Source organism: Mobula birostris, chromosome 1, assembly GCF_030028105.1.
Source record: "Mobula birostris isolate sMobBir1 chromosome 1, sMobBir1.hap1, whole genome shotgun sequence".
Taxonomy (NCBI): Eukaryota; Metazoa; Chordata; class Chondrichthyes; order Myliobatiformes; family Myliobatidae; genus Mobula; species Mobula birostris.
Genome location: NC_092370.1, coordinates 230,068,400 through 230,091,932, shown reverse-complemented (window position 1 = coordinate 230,091,932; position 23,533 = coordinate 230,068,400). Strand labels below are relative to the sequence as shown.

At 45.2% G+C, this 23,533-nt stretch overlaps 1 protein-coding gene across 8 annotated transcripts in view; it reads left to right on the top strand.

Moving 5' to 3' along the window:
* nrxn3a (neurexin 3a) overlaps nucleotides 1-23,533 on the top strand; it is a 2,269,325-nt gene that overhangs the window by 1,589,362 nt on the left and 656,430 nt on the right. For 2 of the 8 annotated variants that reach the window (XM_072273235.1, XM_072273234.1), the window contains exon 1: nucleotides 17,888-18,192. The exons of the other annotated variants lie outside the window; for them this stretch is intronic. In XM_072273235.1, coding sequence (XP_072129336.1) covers nucleotides 17,970-18,192 — 223 coding nt within the window. In that variant the 5' untranslated portion in view covers nucleotides 17,888-17,969. Of the gene's footprint in view, nucleotides 1-17,887; nucleotides 18,193-23,533 lie in introns of those variants that run through there. 8 annotated transcript variants of the gene reach the window in all.

Here is a 23,533-nt window from a genome sequence, read left to right as displayed (position 1 = left end):
AGTAGAACTTTGACATCGTGGTTAAATTACTAGACTGGACATTCAGAATGGTATGCTCAGTTCAAAATCCATTCACCATAACTGGGGAATTAAGGTTCATGTGATGAAGTGTCTAAATTGTAAAATATAAAAAGCCATTAGTGTACTAATGACTATTGATTGGTGTTAAAGATGGTGGGGAAGGTTATGCTTGCGATGGAGCTGGCTTAGGCTACGTCCATACTAGACCGGATAAATCCGTAACCGAAGCTTTTTCTCTTCGTTTTGACCCTCTGTCCACACTGAAATGGCATTTTCCTCCCCTGAAAACTGAGCTTTTCTAAAATGCTCTCCAGAGTGTGTAAATCTGAAAACGCCGGTTGGGCGGTGTAGTGTGTACGGGGTAACCGGAGGTTTTAAAAACGCTGTCATGACGTGCCGGAACAGATGGTGGTGGCAGCGTGGCATTTCATTGTTTTCTTGAACACAGCCTCCAACACCACAACAACAATATCTGACAATAGATGTGTAATAGCCTAATGTAACATTGTTTGGAAATACAAGATAACACTGATGCAGACATGTTTTATACATTTAACAAGGTGCAGACTACTATTTAAATGGGGAGAGAATTCAAAGTTCTGAGATGCAACGGGACTTGGGAGTCCTCGTACAGGATACCCTTAAGGTTAACCTCCAGTCTGAGTCGGTGGTGAAGAAGGCGAATGCAATGTTGGCATTCATTTCTAGAGGAATAGAGTATAGGAGCAGGGATGTGATGTTGAGGCTCTATAAGGCGCTGGTGAGACCTCACTTGGAGTACTGTGGGCAGTTTTAGTCTCCTTACTTAAGAAAAGATATACTGACATTGGAGACAGTACTGAGGAGATTCACTAGAATGATTCCGGGAATGAGAGGGTTAACATATGAGTAACGTTTGTCCACTCTTGGACTGTATTCCTTGGAGTTTAGAAGAATGAGGGGGGACCTCATAGAAACATTTCGAATGTTGAAAGGCATGGACAGAGTGGATGTGGCAAAGTTGTTTTCCATGATGGGGGAGTCTAGTACGAGAGGGCATGACTTAAGGATTGAAGGGCGCCCATTCAGAACAGAGATGCGAAGAAATTTTTTTAGTCAGAGGGTGGTGAATCTATGGAATTTGTTGCCACGGGCAGCAGTGGAGGCCAAGTCATTGGGTGTATTTAATGCAGAGATTGATAGGTATCTGAGTAGCCAGGGCATCAAAGGTTATGGCGAGAAGGCGGGGGAGTGGGTCTAAATGGGAGAATGGATCAACTCATGATAAAATGGTGGAGCAGACTCAATGGGCCGAATGGCCGACTTCTGCTCTTTTGTCTTATAGTCTTATTGTCTTTAGTAATGTATTGCTTGTGCAAACATTCAATAGATGCAATTGTCACTACTTCAAAAATGTCATTTTTAAGTAGTAGCTTATGTTTGGCATAGACGTGAAAATGTTAAGGCCAAAAAAGGAAAATTGTAAGTTTCACTGTTACTCAGGCAAAAATAAAATCACTTTTGCCCAGTAACTCATTTTATTGCACATGTTAAATACAGCAAAATAATACAGAAAGACTTGGCAAAAGTAAAGGCAAACAAATGAGGTACAGTAACAGCAAATTTCACTTTTGCACAGTAACAAGCCTTACTGCATTTAGTTGTAGCGGTCGTCACTTTAATCAGTGAAGAGACTATGGCTGTAGGAAATGTTTCCAGGGCGACCCCTCTGTGGGAGTGGGGAAGATGTTGGTGGGGCCACCCGGGGGTCCGTGTGTCCATATGTGTAGCTATTGTAGTGGCTGTGAGGCTGGTATTGTGGCAGTGTAAAGTACTGGACGGGGTGGAGGGGAAGCCATCATATTCCTTATCGTTGCAAATCCCTCTGCAACAGAGTTAGTCAGTTTTTCAATGTTTGTCGTCAGCCGGGTCATACTGTCCGTGAACTGCCTGTCCGTTGCCTCCGTACACTCCAGTATTTTCTTTTTTAGTTTTAAGCCGTCCTGTATGAGAGCCAACAGCTGTCCGTCGTTTGGCAATTTCCTTTTAAGTTTTTCTAGTCTGTAACTGGACAAACATGCACCAAGTATACCATTTCCTCTTCGTTTGTTTTCTGTAGATGTGTCCTGCGCATGCCCAGTAGGTGGAGATTTGCCCAAATACCCGTTTTAATGTGGACGGAGGTATTTTCAAAAATGCCTGGTGTGGACGTCTATCGTTCTTATGCGAAACTGGCATTTTCAAAATTATCCAGTCTACTGTGGACGTAGCCTAAGTATACAGGCCATTGCAGCCTCCTGTAATCCTGTGCATTCAAAGTTCAAAATTCAAAGTAAATTTATTATCATAATACACATATGTCACTAAATACAACCCTAAGATTCATGTTGTTGCAGGCATTCACAGTCAATACAATGGGACACATGAAACACAACAAACCACCAACATGCAAAAGACAGCAAATAGTTCAAATGCAATAAATAAATACACACACACACACACACACACACACACACACACACACACAAAACATGAGTTGTAGAGTCCTTGAAAGTGAGTTCATAGGTTGTGTACAACACACACAAAATGCTGGAGGAACTCAGAAAGCCAGGCAGCATCCATGGAAAAAAAGTACAGTCAACGTTTCGGGCCGAAACCGTCCATAGGTTGTGGAATTAGTTTAGCGTTGGGGTGAGTAAAGTTATCCACGCTGGTCCAGAACCCTCAAGGTGAAGGATAATAATTCCTGAAATTGGTGGCGTGGGACCCCAAGCTCCTGTACCTCCTTCCTGTTGGCAACAACGAGAAGAGAGGGTGGCCTGGATGGGGGAGGTCCTTGATGAAGGTTGCTGCTTTCCTGCGACAGTGCTCCTTGTAGATGTGCTCAATGGCAGGGAGGGCTTTCCCTGTGATGGACTGGGCTGTATCGACACACACTGTAGCTTGGCGTTGGAGCCTCCATACCCAGGCTGTGATGCAACCAGTCAGAATGCTCTCTGTTGTATATTTATAGAAATATGCTAGAGTCCTTGGTGACACACGAAATTCCTTCAAACTCCTAACTAAGTAAAATATTAACTAACTAGGCCTTTACAGCTGACTGTGGCAATGAATTCCACAGATTCACCACCCTCCGGCTAAAGAAATTCCTCCTCAACTCTGTTCTAAAGGAAAGTCCTTGTATTCTGAGGCTGTGCCCTCTGGTCCTAGAATCCCCTACTACAGGAAACATCCTCTCCACATTCACGCTATCTAAGACTTGCAATATTCAATAGGTTTCAATGAGATTCCCGCCATTTTTCTATTGTCCCCTGCCACATCCCACCCCCTCCATTGTCCTTACTGACTCTGGTTTAATACTGCTTGGCAGAAATATCTCACCATTTGTCTGTGCGACGTTCTTTTGGCCTGTTCTATTATTAGCAACGCTTAATAAGATGATCTTGGCTTATACAGACTGTCACTATTTCATTAGGCATCTGATACTTCATACCTGGGTAAGCAATACAACGTGTTTTGAGACTGCTTTCAGATAGTGAAGGAATTCACACCAGTTTATCTGTTCTCCCTCCTCCCCTCCAACTGACACCATCAGTGCTTCTGGTCAGGATTTTTGATGAGCATATTCTGTGAGTTTTGACTGAAAGCTGCTGAAAATGCAGCATCCTCAATAGACCAATGTGTCTGACATACAAATTCTTCCCAGCAGGGGTCACTGGTTAGAAGCTGGGAAGTTGGGGGGTGGAGGCATGCCAGCTAATTTTATAGCCCCATTCCAATCTTAAAGGGACAAAGGTTTAATGTTCAGTCTTTCTCAATCTTAATCAAAATAAGCTTAATTAATCAGTCAGTGTAGCTTTTAACCCACTCTAAAATCAATCTAACCCTTCCCTCCTCCATAGCCCTCTATTTTTCTGTCATCTGTGTGCCTATCTAAGAGTTTCTTAAATGCCCTTTATATATCTGCCTCTACCCGCTCCTGCCGGCACGTTCCATGCATCCACCATTGTGTATAAACTGATGATGTCAGATGCCTCTGACATCTTTGGTAACAATGTGAATTAAAGGAGAGCGACACTCACTTTCTTCAACATAGGACATTACAGCAGAGTACAGGCCCTTCAGCTCACGATGTTGTGCCAACCTTTTCTCCTGCTCTGAGATCAATCTAACTCTTCCCTCTTACATGGCCCTCATTTTTCTATCATCCACACGCTTATCTAAGAGTTTCTTAAATGTTCCAAATGTACCTGCGTCTACCACCACCCCTAGCAGGATGTTTTCACACACTCACTCTCTGTGTAAAAAACTCTTTCTCTAGAGCTCCAAGGTACCCTGGAAGGTGACAGCAGACTCTCTCTCTCTCTCTCTCTCTCCTGCTCTCTCTCTCACTCTTTCTCTCTCTCCCTCTCTCCCCCCTCTCTCTCTCTCACTCTTCCTCTGTCTCTCTCTCTCTTTGTCACTTTCTCTCTTTCTCTCCCTCACTCTTTCTGTCTCTTCTTCACTCTCTCTCTCTTTCTCTACATCTCACTCTTTCTCTGTTTCTCTCGTTCGCACTCTCTCTCTCTCCTCTCTCTCCCCCCTCACTCTCTCTCTCTCTTTGTCACTCTCTCTCTCTCGCTGTCTCTCTTCTCTCTCTCCCTTTCTTTCTCTGTTTCTCTCTCTCTCTTTGTCACTCTTTCTCTGTCTCTCTTTCACTCTCTCTCTCTCTCTCTATCCCTCTCTCTCTCATTGCTCTCTCTCTCTCCACTGCAGTGATAAAGACAGGTGGCATGCTCGTCATTAGTTTTAAATTACGTATTACACTTAATAAGATCTGATTACCATATGTTAATTTGGGAGTCCTGTTAATGAGCCCACCAATATGAAAGGCTTTAGAACTCACAGATAATTACATAGTACACCATTTAATGGGGTTGGATTTCTAACATTAGATCTAAAGAAACCACAAACAATCAACTAAATACATAAACATAGACATAAGATAGTCACAAAGGCAACCAGGAGTGAAAGGAACGTCTTTTATCAGTGGCGGTGAAGTGGAACTTGCAACATCATGCAGTAGCTGAGGCAAATATCGCAGGGACATATAAAATAAGTCAGATGCAACATAATGAAGGTATAATCTAGAAATAAAAATGTCTCATATGATACCTCTCCCATTGTCAGGACAGATATTCAGTATTCACGGCGGATATGTATTTGAAGGTGATTGCAGAAAAGTAGAGGGGAGTGTCAGGGTAGTTTGGTTACATAGAGAGTGGTGGGTGTGGCAGTAATGCACCATTAAGCCGGGTGCCAACCGCCGTAAAACAAGATACAGACAGAGAGTGGTGGGTGCATGGAACATCCTGGCTGGGGGTGGGGGTGGGGGTTGTTAGTGACAGATATATTAGAAACATGTTAGATAGGCACATGGATAAAAGGAAAATGGAGTTCTATGTGGGCGGGAAGAGTTAGATTGATCTCGGAGTAGGTTAAAAAGTTGGCACATCATTGTGAGCTCAAGGCCTTGCACTGTAATGTTCCATGTCAGAAGTAGTGTTTGTACACACAGAGAATGGTGGCTACATGGAATGCCCTGCCGGGGTGGTGGTAGAGGCAGATACGTTAGGAACATTTAAAAGGCTCTTAGATAGGCACACGAATGATAGAGAAATTGGGGACTACGTGGGAGGGAAGAGTTAGATTGGTCTTAAGCTAGGTTGTAAGGTTGGCATCACATCATGGGCCAAAGGAACTGTACTGTGCTATATATTCTATGTTCTAAAGGCATCAAGGAATATAGAACCGGGAAAATAATTTACAGATAAACTATGATCTAATTGAATGGTAGAACAGGCTCAAAGGACTGAATGGTCTTCCCTCTCTTTTGGTTACATGTGCATCTACTACCATGCTGGCTGAGGGAAGACATATCCCAGCATGCCATTTTCCGGCTCCTGTGGCTAAAGTGGTGCCTTTGCCAAGTTGCAGCTCAGTTTAAGTTTAAAGTACATCCTTTACCAAATGAAAGGAGTAATAAAGGCGAAGCTGCTGTGCCTGCTTCTGTGAGTCAGCGCCTTTGAGAGAGGAGGTGGATGATCATTTTGTGCAAGTGAAAAGAAGCACTGATGTGTGCCAGCTCAGATGTATCTGAGACTAATTTCTCACAGCAGCCTGAAAGGGGGCTGGGGGGTGGGAGTGGGCGTAGGTTGCCAGAAGCAGCACACCAAATGCACCCAGCTGCTTCCAACAGAAGTTTGGCAGCTTATCTCAACTTGCCTATTCCCCCTTCACTCCCACCCTGTCCTCACCTACCACAGCCAACTCTTCATGGTTGCAACGGACAATTCATGGCACAGGAGGAGGCTATTTATAAGACCATAAGACATAGGAGGAGAATTAGGCCATTCAACCTATCGAGTATGTTCCACCACTCCATGATGGCTGATTTATTATCCTCTCAACACCATTCTCTTGTCTTCTCCCTATAAACTTTGATGCCTTACCAATCGAGAACCTATCGACCTCGGCTTTGAATATAAAGAATAAAGATTAGCTTTATTTGTCATATGTACATTGAGACACACAATAAAATGTGTCGTTTGCATCAAATCAATAGACAATAGACAATAGGTGCAGGAGTAGGCCATTCGGCCCTTCGAGCCAGCACCGCCATTCACTGTGATCATGGCTGATCATCCACTATCAGTATCCAGTTCCTGCTTTATCTCCATAACCTTTGATTCCACTATCTTTAAGAGCTCTATCCATCTCTTTCTTGAAAGCATCCAGAGACTTGGCCTCCACAGCCTTCTGGGGCAGAGCATTCCATATATCCACCACTCTCTGGGTGAAAAAGTTTTTCAAAAATCAGCATTTGTGTCAACAAATAACACAGCCCACAAATTTCGCCATGTTTCCAGCACCAACGCAGCGTGCCCACAACTCACTAACTCTAACAATACATCTTTGGAATGTGGGAGGAAACCAGATCACCAAGAGGAAACCCACACAGTCACGGGGAGAATGTCCAAACTCGTTACAGATTGCAGTGGGAATCAAGCCCCAATCTTTTGGCTTGTATTGTACCACTACACCACCATGCTGCCCCAGTGACTCAGTCTCCGCAGCTGTCTGTGGCAAAAAATTCCACAGATTCACCGCCCTCTTCAGCTCTGTTTTAAAGAGTCGTTCTTCTATACTGAAGCTATGCTTGTATTCTGAGGCAGTATATCCAGCCCATCACTTTCATGCTGGTCAAACAAAAAGAGCCAGCCCACGGAAGCGTAGCACAATACTTTACAGCACAAGTGATCCAGGTTCAATTCCCGCTGCTGCCCGTAAGGAGTTTGTACGTTCTCCCCATGACTTCGGAGGTTTCCTCTAGGTGCTCTGGTTTCGTCCCACAAGCCAAAGACTTACCGGTTAGTAGCTTAGTTGGTCATTGCAAATTGTCCTGTGATTAGGCTGGGATTAAATCGAGCGTTGCTGGGCGGTGTAGCTAGTTGGGCCAGAAGGGCCTGTTCCGGCTGTATCTCAGTAAATAAATAAATCCTGCAGCACTCAGACCAGAGTCATGCAGGTCACAGGTCACAGGTCACATCCGAGAGCTGATAAGGACTTCTACTCCCACTGCTCCTTCAGTTAGTGAGTTCCAGACTCCTACCACCATCTGCATGGTAACAGTTTTCACTTCCCTTAAAGTACATCCCACATTTCCCTGTATGTTTTGATGTAAATCTGAAAATCTTTGGCTCTTTGGAGTTCGCAGATGGTGTCCATTTCAAAGTAACATTTCTTTGGCCCTTAGGGGTTCAGAGATGGTGTCTATTATTGAAATAGACACCATCTACGAACCCCTCAGAGGCAAAGAAATGCAAACCAATAAAATTCAAAGGTCAACTGAAGAAGTAGCAAAGTGAACAGGGGCTTTATAAATGTGAGCATCCAGAGAGAATCACCAAAAACTGAGCACTGAGGATATCACCTCCACTGGTGATGAAACGTCTGCAGGCTAGTTGCCAAGCTCTGCGAGTACTGCAATTACCTCAACCTGAGCTACCAATATTCACTACCATCCTAAATAATCTTTCATCTTTAATCTCTCTGATCCACCCACTGGTTGGCTTCTAAATTTCTGCGTCTTGGGTTTGATCCTTCAATAAAAGGAAATAGATCTTTCCTATTTACCCAAAGATCAAGAATCAACTTAATACACCTTTGTGTATATTTACATGTATTAGGAAGTTACTGTGGCATGTTGGTCTGACATGCAACAGAAAGCAACAACATTCAACAATTACAAAGAATAAAAAGTTAATATAAAAAATGAAGGTTAAAGTACAGATATGGAATAAAATGTGCAAAAATACATAAATACCAGTACCTATTTACAATGTAAACAGCATTACAAAAAGTGGCTTAAAGTGTTTAAGTACAATGAATGACTGATCTAATAAATCTAATAGATGTTGGGGGGGGGGAAGGCTAGCTAAAATGATTCATCACATTAACTGCCTAGGGGAAGAAACTTTTTGTTTTTGTTTTAATAGCCCTATAGCATTTTCCAGAAGGGAGCTTTTGGAAAAGGCAGTTTACGGGGTGGGCAGTGTCCACAATGATTTTTCCTGCCTGCTTCTTTGTCCTGGACACGGACAAGTCCTGCAGTGAAGGTAGACTGTAGCCAATGACCTTTTCTGCTGACCTGAAGGTTCGCTGTGGTTTTGTTATATTGTGAGAGGATGCTGTACCAAACCAGAGAGTAACGGCAGTACTCTAGGAGCACCAAAAACATATGCACCTTAATCAGGTCTTCTCTTAGCCTCTTATGTTCCAAATGAATCAATCCTAGCTCATTAATGTGGGAGGGAAGAGTTAGATTGATCTTGAAGCAAGTTGAAAGGTCAGCACAACATTGTGGGCTGAATGGCCTGAACTCTTCTATGTTCTATGTTAATCTTTTCACCTAAATGTCTGGGGAATAGAGATTAATTTAAATAGGTTTCTAGGCATTATCTAATTAGTATTTATTGTTATATTATTTGTTTTTCTTTGTATTTGCAGAGTTTGCCTTCTTTTGCACATCGGTCTTTTATCAGTCTTTGAATTTTTTGTTAGTAATACCGCATGGTAACAGGCCCTTCTGGCCCAATGAGCCCATGTGACTGATTAACCTTCTAACCCGTACGTCTTTGGGATGTGGGAAGAAACTGGAACACCTGAAGGAAACCTTCAAAGTCACAAGGAAATCTACAAACTCCTTACAGGCAGTGGTGGGAAATGAACCCCCGTACTGTAAAGTGCTACGGTTTTCATTGATTCTATTGTGTTGTACTGTGAATGCCCACAAGGAAATGTATCACATGGTGGCATATATGTGCTTTGATAATTAATTTATGTTGAATTTTAATATCCTGCTCCCAGCAAGTTACAAAGTGAGGGAGAACAATGAACAGGAGGCAACGTTGTCGCAGTCTTTCCCTTTTCAACTTTATCATTGATCAACACAGTCAAAGGGGCCACTTGGCTGTCTAGTCTGTGGTGACCCTTTCTGGGGGCAATCTGATTGATCCCACTATCTTATGATTCTGAAAATTAGTAAGGTATTTCAAAATAAACTTCTTATCGAAGTACATATATGCCACCATATACTAGACTGAGATTCATTTTTGCAGGCATTCACAGTAGAACAAAGAAACACAATCGAATCAATGACAAACTACACATGAAGATGGACAAACAACCAGCGTGGAAAAAAATGACAAACTGTGCAAAGGCAAAAAGAAAATCCAAAGCATGATAATAAATAAATAATATCGTGAATGCAACTTGTGGAGTCCATGGATTGTGGAATGAATTCAGTGCTGGGGTGAATCAAGTTCCCCATGCTGATTCAGAAGCCTGAGAGTTGATGGGTAATAACTGTTCCTGAACCTGGTGGTATGAGACTCCTGTACTTCCTTCCCGACGGCAGTAGTGAAAAGAAAGCGTGGCCTGGATGATGGGGTGGGGGTGGATGGAAGTATTTATCCATTTCATTTCTGAAGGCTGCTAATGACACTGCTTCTAGCATCTGTTCAGCCACTACCTTGCCGATCTAAGCCACTCTATCGCAATTTCTTCACGTACCCGCGTGATCAGTTTAAACAAATTTTAGTTGGTTGAGTAGGGGATGAAAATAAGGGAGTTTGAGCCAGTCATTTAGTAAAAAGAAACACACTCACTTACCTAATTTGAGTGAGAAAACTCAGAAGTTGTATTTTGGAAGAACAATAATGGAAGCCTGGCTGAAGCAAGAGTATGTCAGGGAATAAGTCTTCACCGCCGGGTTCAGGAACATCTATTACTCTGAAACCATCAAGCTCCTGAACCAGCGTGGATAACTTCACTCACCACTACTCTGAACTGATTCCACAACCTACAGATTCCCTTTCAACGACTCTTTACAACTCAAAGTTCTCAGTATTATTTTTATTTGCATAGTTTGTCATCTTTTGCACATTGGTTGTTTGGCAGTCATTGTCTGTTTATGTATAGTTTTTTTTCATAAAATTCAATTGCATATTCTTTTTCTCCTGTAAATAGCTGCAAGAAAATGTATCCCAGGGTATTATATTGCAACATACACATACTTCGATAGTAAATTTTCTTTGAGCTTTCAACTTTTTCATTAACTCCCCTTTGATCTTGTGCCAACTGCCCGTTAAAGGGGCAAATTATCACAGCCAATTAACGTCTTTGGGACGTGGGAGGAAATTGGAGCGTCGGGTGAATACCCAAACAGTCGCGGGGGAGAACATGCAAACTCCACATAGTAAGATTGAACCCCGAACAGGAGCTAGAGGCAGCAGTAATAATTCCCGCTGTATCCAAAAGAGCCCGAGGGAAATGTAACAGGAAAAATAGACGGTGTTCACTGCACACTTCTCACAGTGGCTGTGTCTGAGATGTGTCTAATTTGTCGAGAAAAGCCAGATAAAGATTAATTGCCTGTTTGATTAGTAAAGAGACTGTAATAATTTCCAGTGTTTTGTTAGCATCTTCTTATCAAGTGGAATCAGAGAATGAAAGATAATTTAGGCCATTGCATTCATTCAGAATTTTCTTACAGGGTCTGCCCTGGAATCTACATTTCCTTTTTGTATTCTTCGTTTTAAGTTTTTTTTTCTCTGTCAGGCCGTAACAATGCTTAAAAAGGACAGCCCAGTGGGTTCTGGACTCATCTGTCTTAAGGACTATTCCACATCCATTTTATTTTAAATATTTTTTGCTCTAGTTTCACACTGGTTCCATGCTCTTACCAGCCAGGCCAGCCTGAGGCTGTTTCACCTCGGAAAGCCGTGTATTATTCTGAAGCAAACAAACACACGCGCGTCAGTGAGGAAATCGGGAAGGAGATCTCCCCATCCATCCATCTCCCCCGCTCCGTCACTGGGGTCAGTCAGTCATAAGACACCTGCTGCTTTCTGGACGATATCAGCTACTAGTGCAGTCTAGGGATTGACCGTAACTCTTGCAGGTCTGGCTGTATGAACTGATCGCAGCCAACCGGCAATAACATGATCTCGGTTCTTGTCTGTGCAGTTAGACCTTTGCTTTATGCCAACTAGAAAACACTGTTTAATGTTCCTTTTACACAAAGCACCCTGAAGACAGGCGGGATTAATGCCCAGTGTTCAGGAAGTCACAGACTCCTACAGCACGGAAACAGTCCTTTAGCCCACTGAGCTTGCGCTATCATCAAGATTCCACTTACACTAATTCTGCTTTCTTCTCTCCACATTCCCGTCATCTCCCCTGCGACACTCTACCACTCAACGACACCCTCGGGGCGATTTACAGCGGCCAATTAACCCACTACAAACAGAATTCGTTGCTGATTTTGTGCCTCTTTTTACTTCGCAGTTAATAGACGTTTAATCTAATCTTGGCATCAGCCTCAGTCCAGCGGAATCGCGCTCTGAGTCACGTGGGTTCGGCAAATAGTTCTGGCTGCCGATTCAGAGCGGCACTGAGGAGAGGTTCGGCTTCGAAGCTAACTGAGGACTCTGCAAGTTTATAGAGGGTCACATAGTACTCAGGAGAAATGGAGGTTCTGATTTAGTAAAAGGGTTGGGAGATGGGCTGAGATGTAGAACAGCATTCACAGGAGTGAGTTACCGGCTGGTAAACGCTGAAAGATTCATATAATCTGTGTAGACTGTCTTCTTATTCTCCACCTCTTATTCTGGCTTCTTCCCCCTTCCTTTCCAGTCCTGAGGAAGGGTCTCGGCCCAAAACGTTGACTGTTTGTGCCCTTCGTGGATGCTGCCCGAACTGCTGAGTTCCTCCAGCGGTTTGTGTGTGTGTGTGTGTGTGTGTGTGTGTGTGTGTGTGTGTGTGTGTGTGTGTGTGTGTGTGTGTGTGTGTGTGTGTGTGTGTGTGTGTGTTTCCGGATTTTCCGGCATCTTCAGAATCTCTTGTGTTTAGATTTGCGGTGTTCATTTATGGTCATATATCTTGTGCCTTTAACTGCAATGACATTTGCAGTGCCTCCCCAATCCCTCCCAGGTTCAAGTGCTCTTTTCTCCGAGGTTATTTGGACAGCAGTGGGAATGATGGACGGGCACTCAAAAATCAAAGTTCAAAATAAATTCATTATCGAAGTACTATTATGTGATCACATACGACCCCGAGATTCATTTTCTTGCAGGCCTTCTAAACTCTGTCACTATTTCCACTCACCCCTCAAAGTCAATGTCAAAATCAAAGTAAATTTATTATATAAACACGTATATATCGTTTTATACCACTTTAAATTCATTTTCTCCCAGGCAGTCACAGCAACAGAGTTTATGAAAAACTATACATCAACAAAGATGGACAAAATGAGCAAAAGAAGGCAAATTGTAAAGTAATAATAATCAATGATACTGAGAACGTGAGCCGTGGACTCTCTGAAAGTGAGTTTGTAGATTGTAGAGGTCAGTTCAGTGTTGAGGTGAGTGATGTTGCCCATGCTGGTTCAGTAGATTGATGGTTGAAAGGTAGTAACTGTTCCTGAACCTGGTGGTGTGAGACCTCGGACCTCCTGCCCAATGGTAATAGTGAGAACAGGGCATCCTTGATGATGAACACCACTTTCTTTCAGCAATATTCCTTGTAGATGTGCTCAGTGATGGGGAGGCCTTTGCCTGTGGTGGACTGGGCTGTTTGCACCACGTTCTGAAGCCATTTTCGGGCATTTGTGTTTCCACCCGACACTAGATTAACACTAACACTAGCAGTAAAACCAGAGAAGCAACGGACCAGGTTCAGCTATAATATCATCCCCAGTCTAACAGCCAACCCACTCTTCCCATGAAGGCACATACATAAGGTACAGTCAGACAAGAGTGTTAGCCTGTAAAACCACAAAATGGTCAGGCAGCCTCTTGACCTTATGATATTCTTGTTTGCGGGAATAAATTGAGAGGGATAATGAAATGAATGGGGACAAACTGTAGGTTTTCACTGTAGAGTAGAAGGGGGTCTTTGGGGATTCTCCCGTTAATCTGAACTGCTGCGTACCAAAAGGAAGAAGAGGGATAGAAGGCTTATAATAAAGGGAGCACTCCTGCCTCATGCTGAATTCACTGATCACAGGCTGCTTAAACGTTGCTCTGGGTGATACATTATGCAGTAACTACCTGCCACTGAGCCTCTTGTGTACACTGAGCATGCCCTCTCCTGCTGAGGGCGTGAGAGTTCGTGAGAGATTCTGGCTCCTGTGCCCTCTTCAACCCACAGACCAGATCCAAACTCGAGTTTAACTCAAAAATACAGGAGGAACTCAACAGGTTAGGCAGTATCCGAGGAGTGAAGTGTTTGGACAACATTCTGAGTCTGTCCACAAATGAGTTCCTCCAGCATTTTGCTTTTTTTTTGTTCCAGGTTCCAGTATCGACAGTCTCTTATGTCTCCGAACTCCAACCAAGTAATGAGTAGCAAATGTGATTTCGCTTTTCACTATTTATCTTATTTTGCAAATTGGTGGATTGTCAGTGTCTGCTTATGTATAGTTTTTGTTTATAAATGTTATGGAATATATTTATTTTCCTGAAAATTCCAACAAGAAAATGAATCTCAAGGTAGTATATGGTGACATATACAAACGTATATGCTTTGCTTTGACCTTGAGTTTACATTTTCAGTCTTTAATTTTTTTAATCTTCTTCTGATCAATCAATGCATTGTCCCACAACCAAAGCCAAAGAGCCTTACAGCAGAGAAACAGACCTATGGCCCAATCATCCATGCCAAGCGAGATGTCCTTTTAAGCTCTCCCATTTGCCTGCATTTGGCCCATATTCATCTAACCCTTTCCTATTCTTGTACCTCTCCAAATGACTTTTAAATGCTGTTGATGTACCTGCCTCAACCACTTCCTCAGGCAGATCATTCTATTCTACTCAACACTGAGTGAAAATGTTGTCCCTCAAGTTCTTATTAAATCTCTCCCCTCCCACTATAAATCTATGTCCTTGAGTTCTAGCTCCCCAACCCTGGGAAGAAGACAATGAATGCTGACCCCAGCAATAGCAATCGAGATTAAATAAAGGTTAGTGATAAGCTTTTATTTGTCACATACACATCAAAACATACAGTGAATGTGTCACTTACCTCAATGACCAACACAGTCCCAGGATGCACTGGGGGCAGCCCACAAGTGTTGCCACAAGTCCCTTGTCAACATAGCGTGTCCACAACTTGCTAACCCTAACTTATACATCTTCAGAATGTGGGAGGAAACCGGAGCACCCAGTGGAAACCCACATGGTCATGAGGAAAATGCACCAGTACCTTACAGACAGTGGCAGGAATTGAACCCAGGTCACTGGCGCTGTAACAGTGTTATGTTAACCACCACATTACCATGCCAAAAGTATAACTTGCCCTGCAAGAACATTGCCCATCAGTGGAAGTACTGTCAAGTGAATTACATTGTAGGAACGCAGCAAGCAATTTGCATACAAAGGCTTCCACAAACAGTGGTGCGATAACAATGAAGCAGATCTCTGTATTTGTAATGCTGGCAGAGGGAGAAGCAAAGACACTGGGGAAGACTCACCTGGCCTTCTTCAAACTGGTGCCTTGGGATCTATTTTAGTTCTCTGAGAGAGCATGTGGTTTCAACATCCATGCTTGAATTAGAGAGGAATGGTTGAGCGAGCTCGGCCTTTTCTGGAATGAAGGAGGATGAGAGGTGACTTGATAGGGGTGTTGAAGATAAGAGACATAGATCGTGTGGAGAGCCAGAGACTTTTTCCCAGGTCAGAAATGGTTAATATGAAAGGACATAATAAGAGACAATGATAGAGTAGACAATGAGGTATGGTGAGACAAAGCAACCGTACAAACCAGGAGTGGGAAAATGGAGGTGACTACAGGAACCAAGAGCTGTGAGGTAATGTTGCTGCTCTGTAAAACTCTGGTTAGATCACAACTGGAGTATTATGTTCAGTTCTGGTTGCCTCATTATAGGAAGGGTGTGGAAGTTTTAGAGAGGGTGTAGAGGATGCCTGTATTATAGAGTATGAGGATAGGCTGAGCGAGTGAGGCCCTTTTTCTTTGGAGGTCCTTTTTCTTTGGAGTGAAGGAGGATTTGATAGAGATGTAGAAGATGATAGGAGGCATTGATAGAGTGGATAGCCAAAGACTATCTGATAAGTATTGCCTAGGATGACAATATATATATAAAACTGTTGATGTTTTAGGACAGCACCCTTCTTTGGGACTCATGAATGATTTCAGGCTGAAACATCTGCTCTATTCCTCTCCATTGATGCTGCCTGACCTGATGAGTTACTCCAGCATTTTGTGAGTCTTACTCTGGATTTCCAGCACCTGCAGAATCTCTTGTGTTTATACTTTTAAGGCAAGTGGAGGGGGAGATATCATGGGTGATACACAGTGAGTGATAAGTTCCTGGTGGGAAGAGGCTCATACATTAGGGACATTGAAAAAAAATGGAGGGTTATGGGCAATGTAGGAGGGAGGGGTTAGATTGATAGTGAAGGAGGAACGGTATATATAACCCATATGGTACTGGAGCAAGCCTATCAGGGGATTCTCTGAGGACCTACCCTCCCCCCTCCCCCCACCCTACTGGGTAACCGTAGACCAGGAGCGTGGGGTTGTAGTACAGCCAGAACTTGAGAAGGATTTGCAAGTCCTCCCCATGAGCGAGTGCATTTCCACCGGCTGCTCCGGTTTCCTCCCATATTCCGAAGAAGCACGAGTTCATGGTTAGTGATGTTGGCACCGGAAGCGTGGCGACACTTACGGGCTGCCCCCAGCACGATTCTCGGAGTGTGTCGGTCGTTGACGCAGAACGATGTATTTCGCCGATCGTTTTCATACGCATGCGAGAAATAAAGCTACTCTATCAGTACCAGCACTGGGTCCAGAAGGCCTGAGACAGAACTGTACACCTGGAGAGGGGAGCCTGGGTGGGATTGGATGTTAGAAGACCAGGGAAAGGTGGTGTTTGGTTGTGGCACAGTTATCTCTGTTCAGTAACACATCCTCCCACTGGTGAATCGAATCTGATAGGAGTCCTCCTCTGAAGGCGCCAGAATATCTTGTTCACATGAATCCCGAAGTGTTTCGCATCTAGTTCATTAAAAATAAAGCGATGCATTTTTTAAATAAGAAGTTCCTGGGTGACAAGCTTATTTAAAACCCATATATTAATGTCGAATTCCACACTCAGGCAGTGTCTTGCTGCGGTGGTAGAGCGCCATGGCATAGTGTGCAAGGTGGAGGTCCCCCCACACCGGCTTCCGGAGCTGATTCCCTCCACAGACCCCGGGAGAGGGAGTGGGTGTGTGTGCTGGGGTGGGGAAGGGTTGAAATGATGGAGGGAGGAGTTGTGGATGAAGGGATTGGGGGTGTGGTGTAGGTGCAGGTGCACGGGGTTCATTGCAAGAAGGAAGTCCCTGTCAGAAGCCGCTTGCATCCGCTCCACCTTCTCCTTCACCGACCCCCGCTGGATTTAGGGTTGGGATTGGTGGGCAGCTATTCAATCTTATCACTCCGTCGTTTGTTCTGCCCATTTCCAATTACACCGCCCCGCCGTTCGGAGTGGAAACATTGACAAAGTCTTTTTTTTCTGTCAAATTAAAACAAAAGGCTCAATTTCTCTCTTTCAACGCTGCTGCTGTTTGCTCTTCACACAATGCCTGTGTGCGCCGATCTGCTCCGCCGTACCAAAGCGTTCACAGGGTTAATCATCTTCCGTCTGAGATGCTGGGAACGATGCTCGGAGGAGAGAGCGTCTAAATAGTTCTGCACTGCATCAGTCAGAAGATTGCTACTGGAGGGAGCAGCAAAGATCTTGAGAGCTGCCAGTTTTTTTTAGATTCCCAACTTTGTGTGTGTGTGTGTGTGTGCGAGAGTGAAAGGGAGAGGGAGAGAGATTGAGAGAGAGAGAGAGAGAGAGAGAGAGAGAGAGAGAGAGGAGAGAGGGAGACAGAGAGAGAGAGAGAGAGACAGAGGAGAGAGAGGGGGAGACAGAGAGGGGAGAGAGAAGGGGGGAGAGAGAGAGAGAGAGAGCGAGAGAGAGAGAGAGAGAGAGAGAGAGAGAGAGAGAGAGAGTCTGCTGTCACCTTCCAGGGTACCTTGGAGCTCTAGAGAAAGAGGAAGATTGCCCAAGTCTCCACCTCTTCCCCATCCGCCGCGCGATGAGCAATAACGAGACTTGCCGGCTGGCATGACCATTAGCGGATACAATCTGGGTCTGGACGAAGCAGCCACGGCTGCAACCTGAGATCGAGCAGGAGGACCTGGTCAAGCTCTGGTGGTCTGGCCGAATCCGTTGGGGGGGTGGGGGCGGGAGGGGGAGAGAGAGACAGAGTCAGGGCGTGGGGAGCTGCCGGCGACGATCATGGGCTCCACACCACCATGAACCTTCCCTCTCGCCTCGGACTCGCGCTGTGTGCCTCCGGACTGACAGAGCGCCGACCATGCACCTGAGGATTTTACTGAGTTTCTGGAGCAAGCATTCTGCCTCCCGCTGCTGTGGCCAAGCGCCCTGGATCTGGTCCCTGACCCTGGGCAGTATCGTCAGCGGCGTATGGAGTTCATCTGGCACTTCGACGCACCATGAGCACCTCTTCCAAGGAAACAAGCATCCCTCCGTGCCCATCTCCATCTACCGCTCCCCTGCCTCCCTGCGGGGTGGTCACGGTGCGTCTCTCTCTCTATTCTCTCTGTAGTAATAACTACTTAACTTGCTGCCTACCTTCCCTTCTGCATGCTAACAGTATGTGCTGCGTCTTGTTTCAGTTCTGTGTTCGTATGGAGTTTAGTACCGAGGGCATGTTGTACAGATAGTTACAGCTTTTTTTTAAGTCCTGGTACAATGTGTGTATGCAGAGGAGAGAGAGGGGTGGGGGCTAACCCTTCGCAGTCTGTGTAATAACTCCATGCAGCCACGCTGTACACTGTCGGCTAATGTTGGGGTTTTTCCCTAACATTGTTGGAGAGTCTAGGTCTGTGACCGAAGTGTTCGCTTTTAGAGACAACACCTCCGTCCCCGACCCACCGCGTATCTCCTGTTAGCTGCAGTTTTGAGATTAGGACGGAGAGGGTTGCCAGGGAGAAGCTGGCAGGCTGGAAAGCTCAGGGAACCCAGGCGAAGCGAATGGAGTTCCTCCTCCACCCCGTAAACCGTAGCAGTTACGTAAATTCTTCGGCATTTCTCTCGGGGATTTTCAGCCACATGGCGATTGAGTCGAGATTCCCCTTTCCCTTCGGCCAAGCCGGCGCGGGGGGCCGTTCGGCCCGTTATACTCCGCGCGGGTTCTCTGAAAGAAAAATCCATTGGATTCCGCTATCCCCGCTCATTCCACTTCGCTACTCCATCCATCGGAAAGTTGCAGTTCGGTCCGCTCTCGCCGCCCTTCAAGGCAGCGCGCTTCAGCATCTCTGCTCTTCAATAATCTCACCTCTCCTCAGCTCGGTTCGCTAATTGCCTATAAACTGTGTCCTCTGTCTACTGACCCACTCGGCACAGTTCGTTCTATTACCTTCTCTAACAGCTGCACGCTCTCAATTACATCCTTTGATGGGCACTCAGTGGTTTAATTGCTAGGAGGAATTCATCGAACGAAAAAGAAAATGAAATCAGATCGGGAAAGGAATAATTCGAACGACGATTTTTGTAATGGGGGGGATGCTAGGTGAGCGGAAGTCGTACATAAGAGGAAGCCACTCTTATGTCTTGTGGGAGTTTGCATGTATGTGCTCGAATTCCCTGCGAGTTTCTTCTATGAAATTCCACGGATGCTCTCCCTCATTTACTGCTTGATAGCGCGACGCCGGGAGGTAAGGGCTGGGCAGCGAAGGGCTCATTTCCCACGCCTTGGGTAAACCCGGGAGGAACACAAGAAACCGCTCGGTCCATCCTGCCTGCGGTGACTTATCCCAAAGAGCGCCGCAGATAAGCCCACTCTCCCCTCCGGCGGAATGTTCAATCCGTTCCCACCCCATGTCAAGTTGTGATCGCCTTCACCGATGAGTAGACCTCTGGAAGGTGAATGCTTCTGAATACATCACCTGAATGGTCTCCTAATGACGTATGAGGAAGATATAGGACGGCATGGAGTGGTACGGGGTAGTGGGGCCAAATGGTCTCCCTGAGCGTGGAACGGAGATGTTGAAATCTATTACAATGACAGAAAATGCTAGGAACACTCTGCGGGGTCGTGCAGCATATTTTAAAGCAATGCTGAGGCATTGGTCAGGCCGCACCTGGAACATGACGATCGGCTTTGAGCCTCTTATCTGAGGAAGGATGATTTAACATTGGAGAAGGTCCGGAGAAGCTTTACGAGAATGATCCCGGGTTAACGTACGAGGAGTGTTTGATAGCTCTGGGCCTGTACTCGTTGGAATTTAGATGAATGAGGGAAGATCTCATTGAGACCTATCAAATATTGAAAGGCCTATATATGTTGGACGTGGAGAGCAACACACACGAAATGCTGGAGGAACTCAGCGGGCCAGGCGGCATCTATGGAAAAGGGTACAGTCGACAGCAGGTCGGCCAGCATTTCCTATGTGTTGCTTGGATTTCCAGCATCTGCAGAATTTCTCTTGTTTGCGATTGGACGTGGAGGGATGCTTCCTTTAGTGGGGGAGTCTAGGACCAGAGGACACAGCCTCAGATTACAAGGATGTCCCTTTAAAGCCGAGATGAGGGATTTCTTTATCCAGAGGGTGGTGAATGTGTGGAATTCATTGCTACAGGTAGCTATGGACGCCAAGTCACTGGGTATATGTAAGACAGAGGTTGATAGGTTCTTAATTAGTAAGGGTGTCATTAAAGGTAATGGGGAGAAGCCAGGATAATACGGTTAAGAGGGATAATAAATCAGCCATGATGGAATCGCCTAGTTTTGCTCCTATGTCTTATGGTCGCTTAAAATGCTGAAAACACTCAACAGGTCGGGCACGCAACATCTGTGCGAAGAGAAACGGGTCAATATTTCATGTTCCCGGATTCTTCGTCAGAACTGGGACAAAACAACCTTAAAGCAGTACTACAGTGGCAGAAACACACACAAAATAACAAGGTAAAGTCCTATGGCGTTTCAGGAAAGATATTGGCATGGATAGCGAAATGGCTGACAGGCAGTAAGGAGTGTGTGGGAATAAAAGGGGTCTTTCCTGGTTGACTGCCAGTGACTAGTGGTGTTCCTCAGGGGGTTAGTATTGGGCCCTCTACTTTTCACATTTTTTGTCAATTATTTAGATAATGGAATTGATGTTTTTATGGCAAAGTTTGCGGATGATACGAAGATAGGTGGAGGGGTAGGTAGTGCTGAGTAAGCAATGCGATTGCAGCAGGACTTAGACAAATTGGAAGGATGGGCAAAAAGTGGCAGATGGAATACAGTATTGGGAAAGATATTATCTAAATGGGGAGAAGGTTCAAACATCAGAGCTGCAGAGGGACTTAGGAGTCCTCGTGCAAAACTCCCAGAAAGTTAATCTAGAGGTTGAGTCTGTGATAAGGAACGCAAATGCGATGTTGTCATTTATTTCGAGGGGAATAGAATATAACAGCAAAGAGAAAATGCTGAGCCTTTATAAGACACTAGTCAGGCCGCACTTGGAGTATTGGCAACAGTTTTGGGCCCCATATCTCAGAAAGGATGTGCTGTCATTGGAGAGATTCCAGAGCAGGTTCACGAGGATGATCCTGGGAATGAAGAGGTGAACATATGAGGGGCGTTTGGCAACTTTGGGCCTGTACTGACTGGAATTTAGAAGAATGTGGTGGGAGCTGGGATCTCATTGAAACCTACCGAATGTTGAAAGGACTAGATAAGCTGGATGTGGAGAGGATGTTTCCTATGGTGGGGGCATCCAGAACTAGAGCATACAACCTCAAAACTGAGGGGCAAACTTTTAGAACAGAGGTAAGGAGGACTTTCTTTTCCTTTTAGCCAGAGAGTAGTGAATGCGTGGAATGTTCTGCCACAGACTGCGATGGAGGCCAAGTCCGTGGGTATATTTAACGCAGAAGTTGATCGCTTCCTGATCGGTCAGGGCATCAAAAGATATGGCTAGGAGGCAGGTGTATGGGTTTGAGTGGGATCCGGGATCAGCCATGATGAAATAGCGGAGCAAACTCGATGGGATGAAGGGCCTAATTCTGCTCTTATGGTATTACGGTCTGAAAAGCTGGTGGAACTCAAAAATGTCGGCAGCATCTATGGAGAGGACGAGGCCCTTCATCAGAACCTGTTGAAAGAGCTCCGCCCAAATCGACTGCTTGTTCTTCTCCATAGATGCTGCCTGATCTGCTGAGTTCCTCCAGCATTTTGTGTATGTTGCTCTGGGATTCCAGTAGCTGCTGAATCTCCTGTGTGTACAATGACAGGAGACATAAGTGAACACAGTCATAATGATCAGCTGGCCGAGCAGCATCCGTGGAGGGGAAAGAACTGTCAATGTTTCGGGTGGACACCTTGCACAATGTCAATGGGGATTTATCGGCGTTATTGCTACCGTTACTATGCCGACTGAATTCTCTCAGTACATGATATCGACCTGAGACATCGAATGTCCATTTCCACCCGCAGATGCTGCCAGGCTCGCTGAGTTCCTCCAATTGTTTTCTTTTTTGCTCCGGATTTCTGGATCTGCATTCCCTTGTGCCTTTGCAACGTTAACTCCGCTTCCCACTTCTACAAATCTTGCTCGACCTGCTGACAGCGTTTTGCGTTTTACGGCATGATCGTTCTGTGAGTGTGTGTGTGTGTGTGTGTGTGTGTGAGGGAGCGAGAGAGAGAGACAGAGAGAGAGAAGTGGGTTTTTGCGGGACAGACGGCATTTGTATCAGCAGCTGGAAGGGAGATGGGAGAAGCAAGAATATCTGGGGTGGGTGGGGTCTTTGATTATGCCGGCAACTTTACTAAAGCAGAGTCTGTGGAGGGTAACTGGTTTCCGTGACAGGCTGAGCTGTGTCCACAACGCTTGGCTGTTTCTTACTGTCACTTGCAGAGCAGTGACCATCCAATTAGTATGCTGCACCTATGTTAAAAAAAACGTACTTCTGATTGTGATTATTACCGTTCTAATATCGGATACTCCGGAGCTGCAGTGCGATCACCCGAGTACGATGTTCTCCTAAGGGGTTGTCTATTGGTGGGTCCTCAGGTGGCTGTGGCTTTCAGGAGCCACATATTCTGGTGCACTATTGGCAGGAGTAAGTGGTGGCTGTGGTAATTGGTTGGTGTTAGCCGTCCATATGTCCTGAGCTATCCATCGCAATTGGTATTGCTTGATCTTGGTGGATATGCTGCTTAAGTTAATGGTTAATGAACATCAACATAATGAACCGTTGGTCGTAAAAAACTTAGAATCAAAACTTCGCAAGACCATAGTGTGCTAGAGATGGGTGTTAAAATGACTAATTGATGACTAAAACGGGGCTACCTCGTCTCCTTTTAAATTAGTCAACGATGCTGGCGTCTCAACAGCTGAGATTGAGCCAGGTACAATCCAGATTATTGACGGTATTCGTCGACATCTTAACTATTACTAGATAAACACACACACACACACACACACACACACACACACACACACTATGCTAGAGGAACGCAGCACGTCAGGCAGTATCTCTGGATAAGAATAAAGAATCGATGTTTCGGGCCGAGACCCTTCATCAGGACTGGAGAGGACGGGAGAAGAAGCCAGAAGGTGGGGCGGGGGAAGTAGTACAACTTGGAAGGTGAAGCCAGGTGAGGGAGGAAGGTAGGTGGTTGGGAGTAACTATGACTAACACGATTCAGCGGGCTTTGTAACCACATTATTGATATTGGCAAAAATATTCTGAAAAGCAGGAGGAACTCAATAGGCCGGGCCTCATCAGTGGAGGAAAAGGATAGACGTAGATGTCTGGTGCTGGGTGGTCGGGTCCAAGCTGTATCCACGCGGACTGAGCCCACCGGGCCGATCCCCGATCAGCGCGGTGCCTGCGAGCAACCATAAACCATAAAGTGCTGAGCTCCTG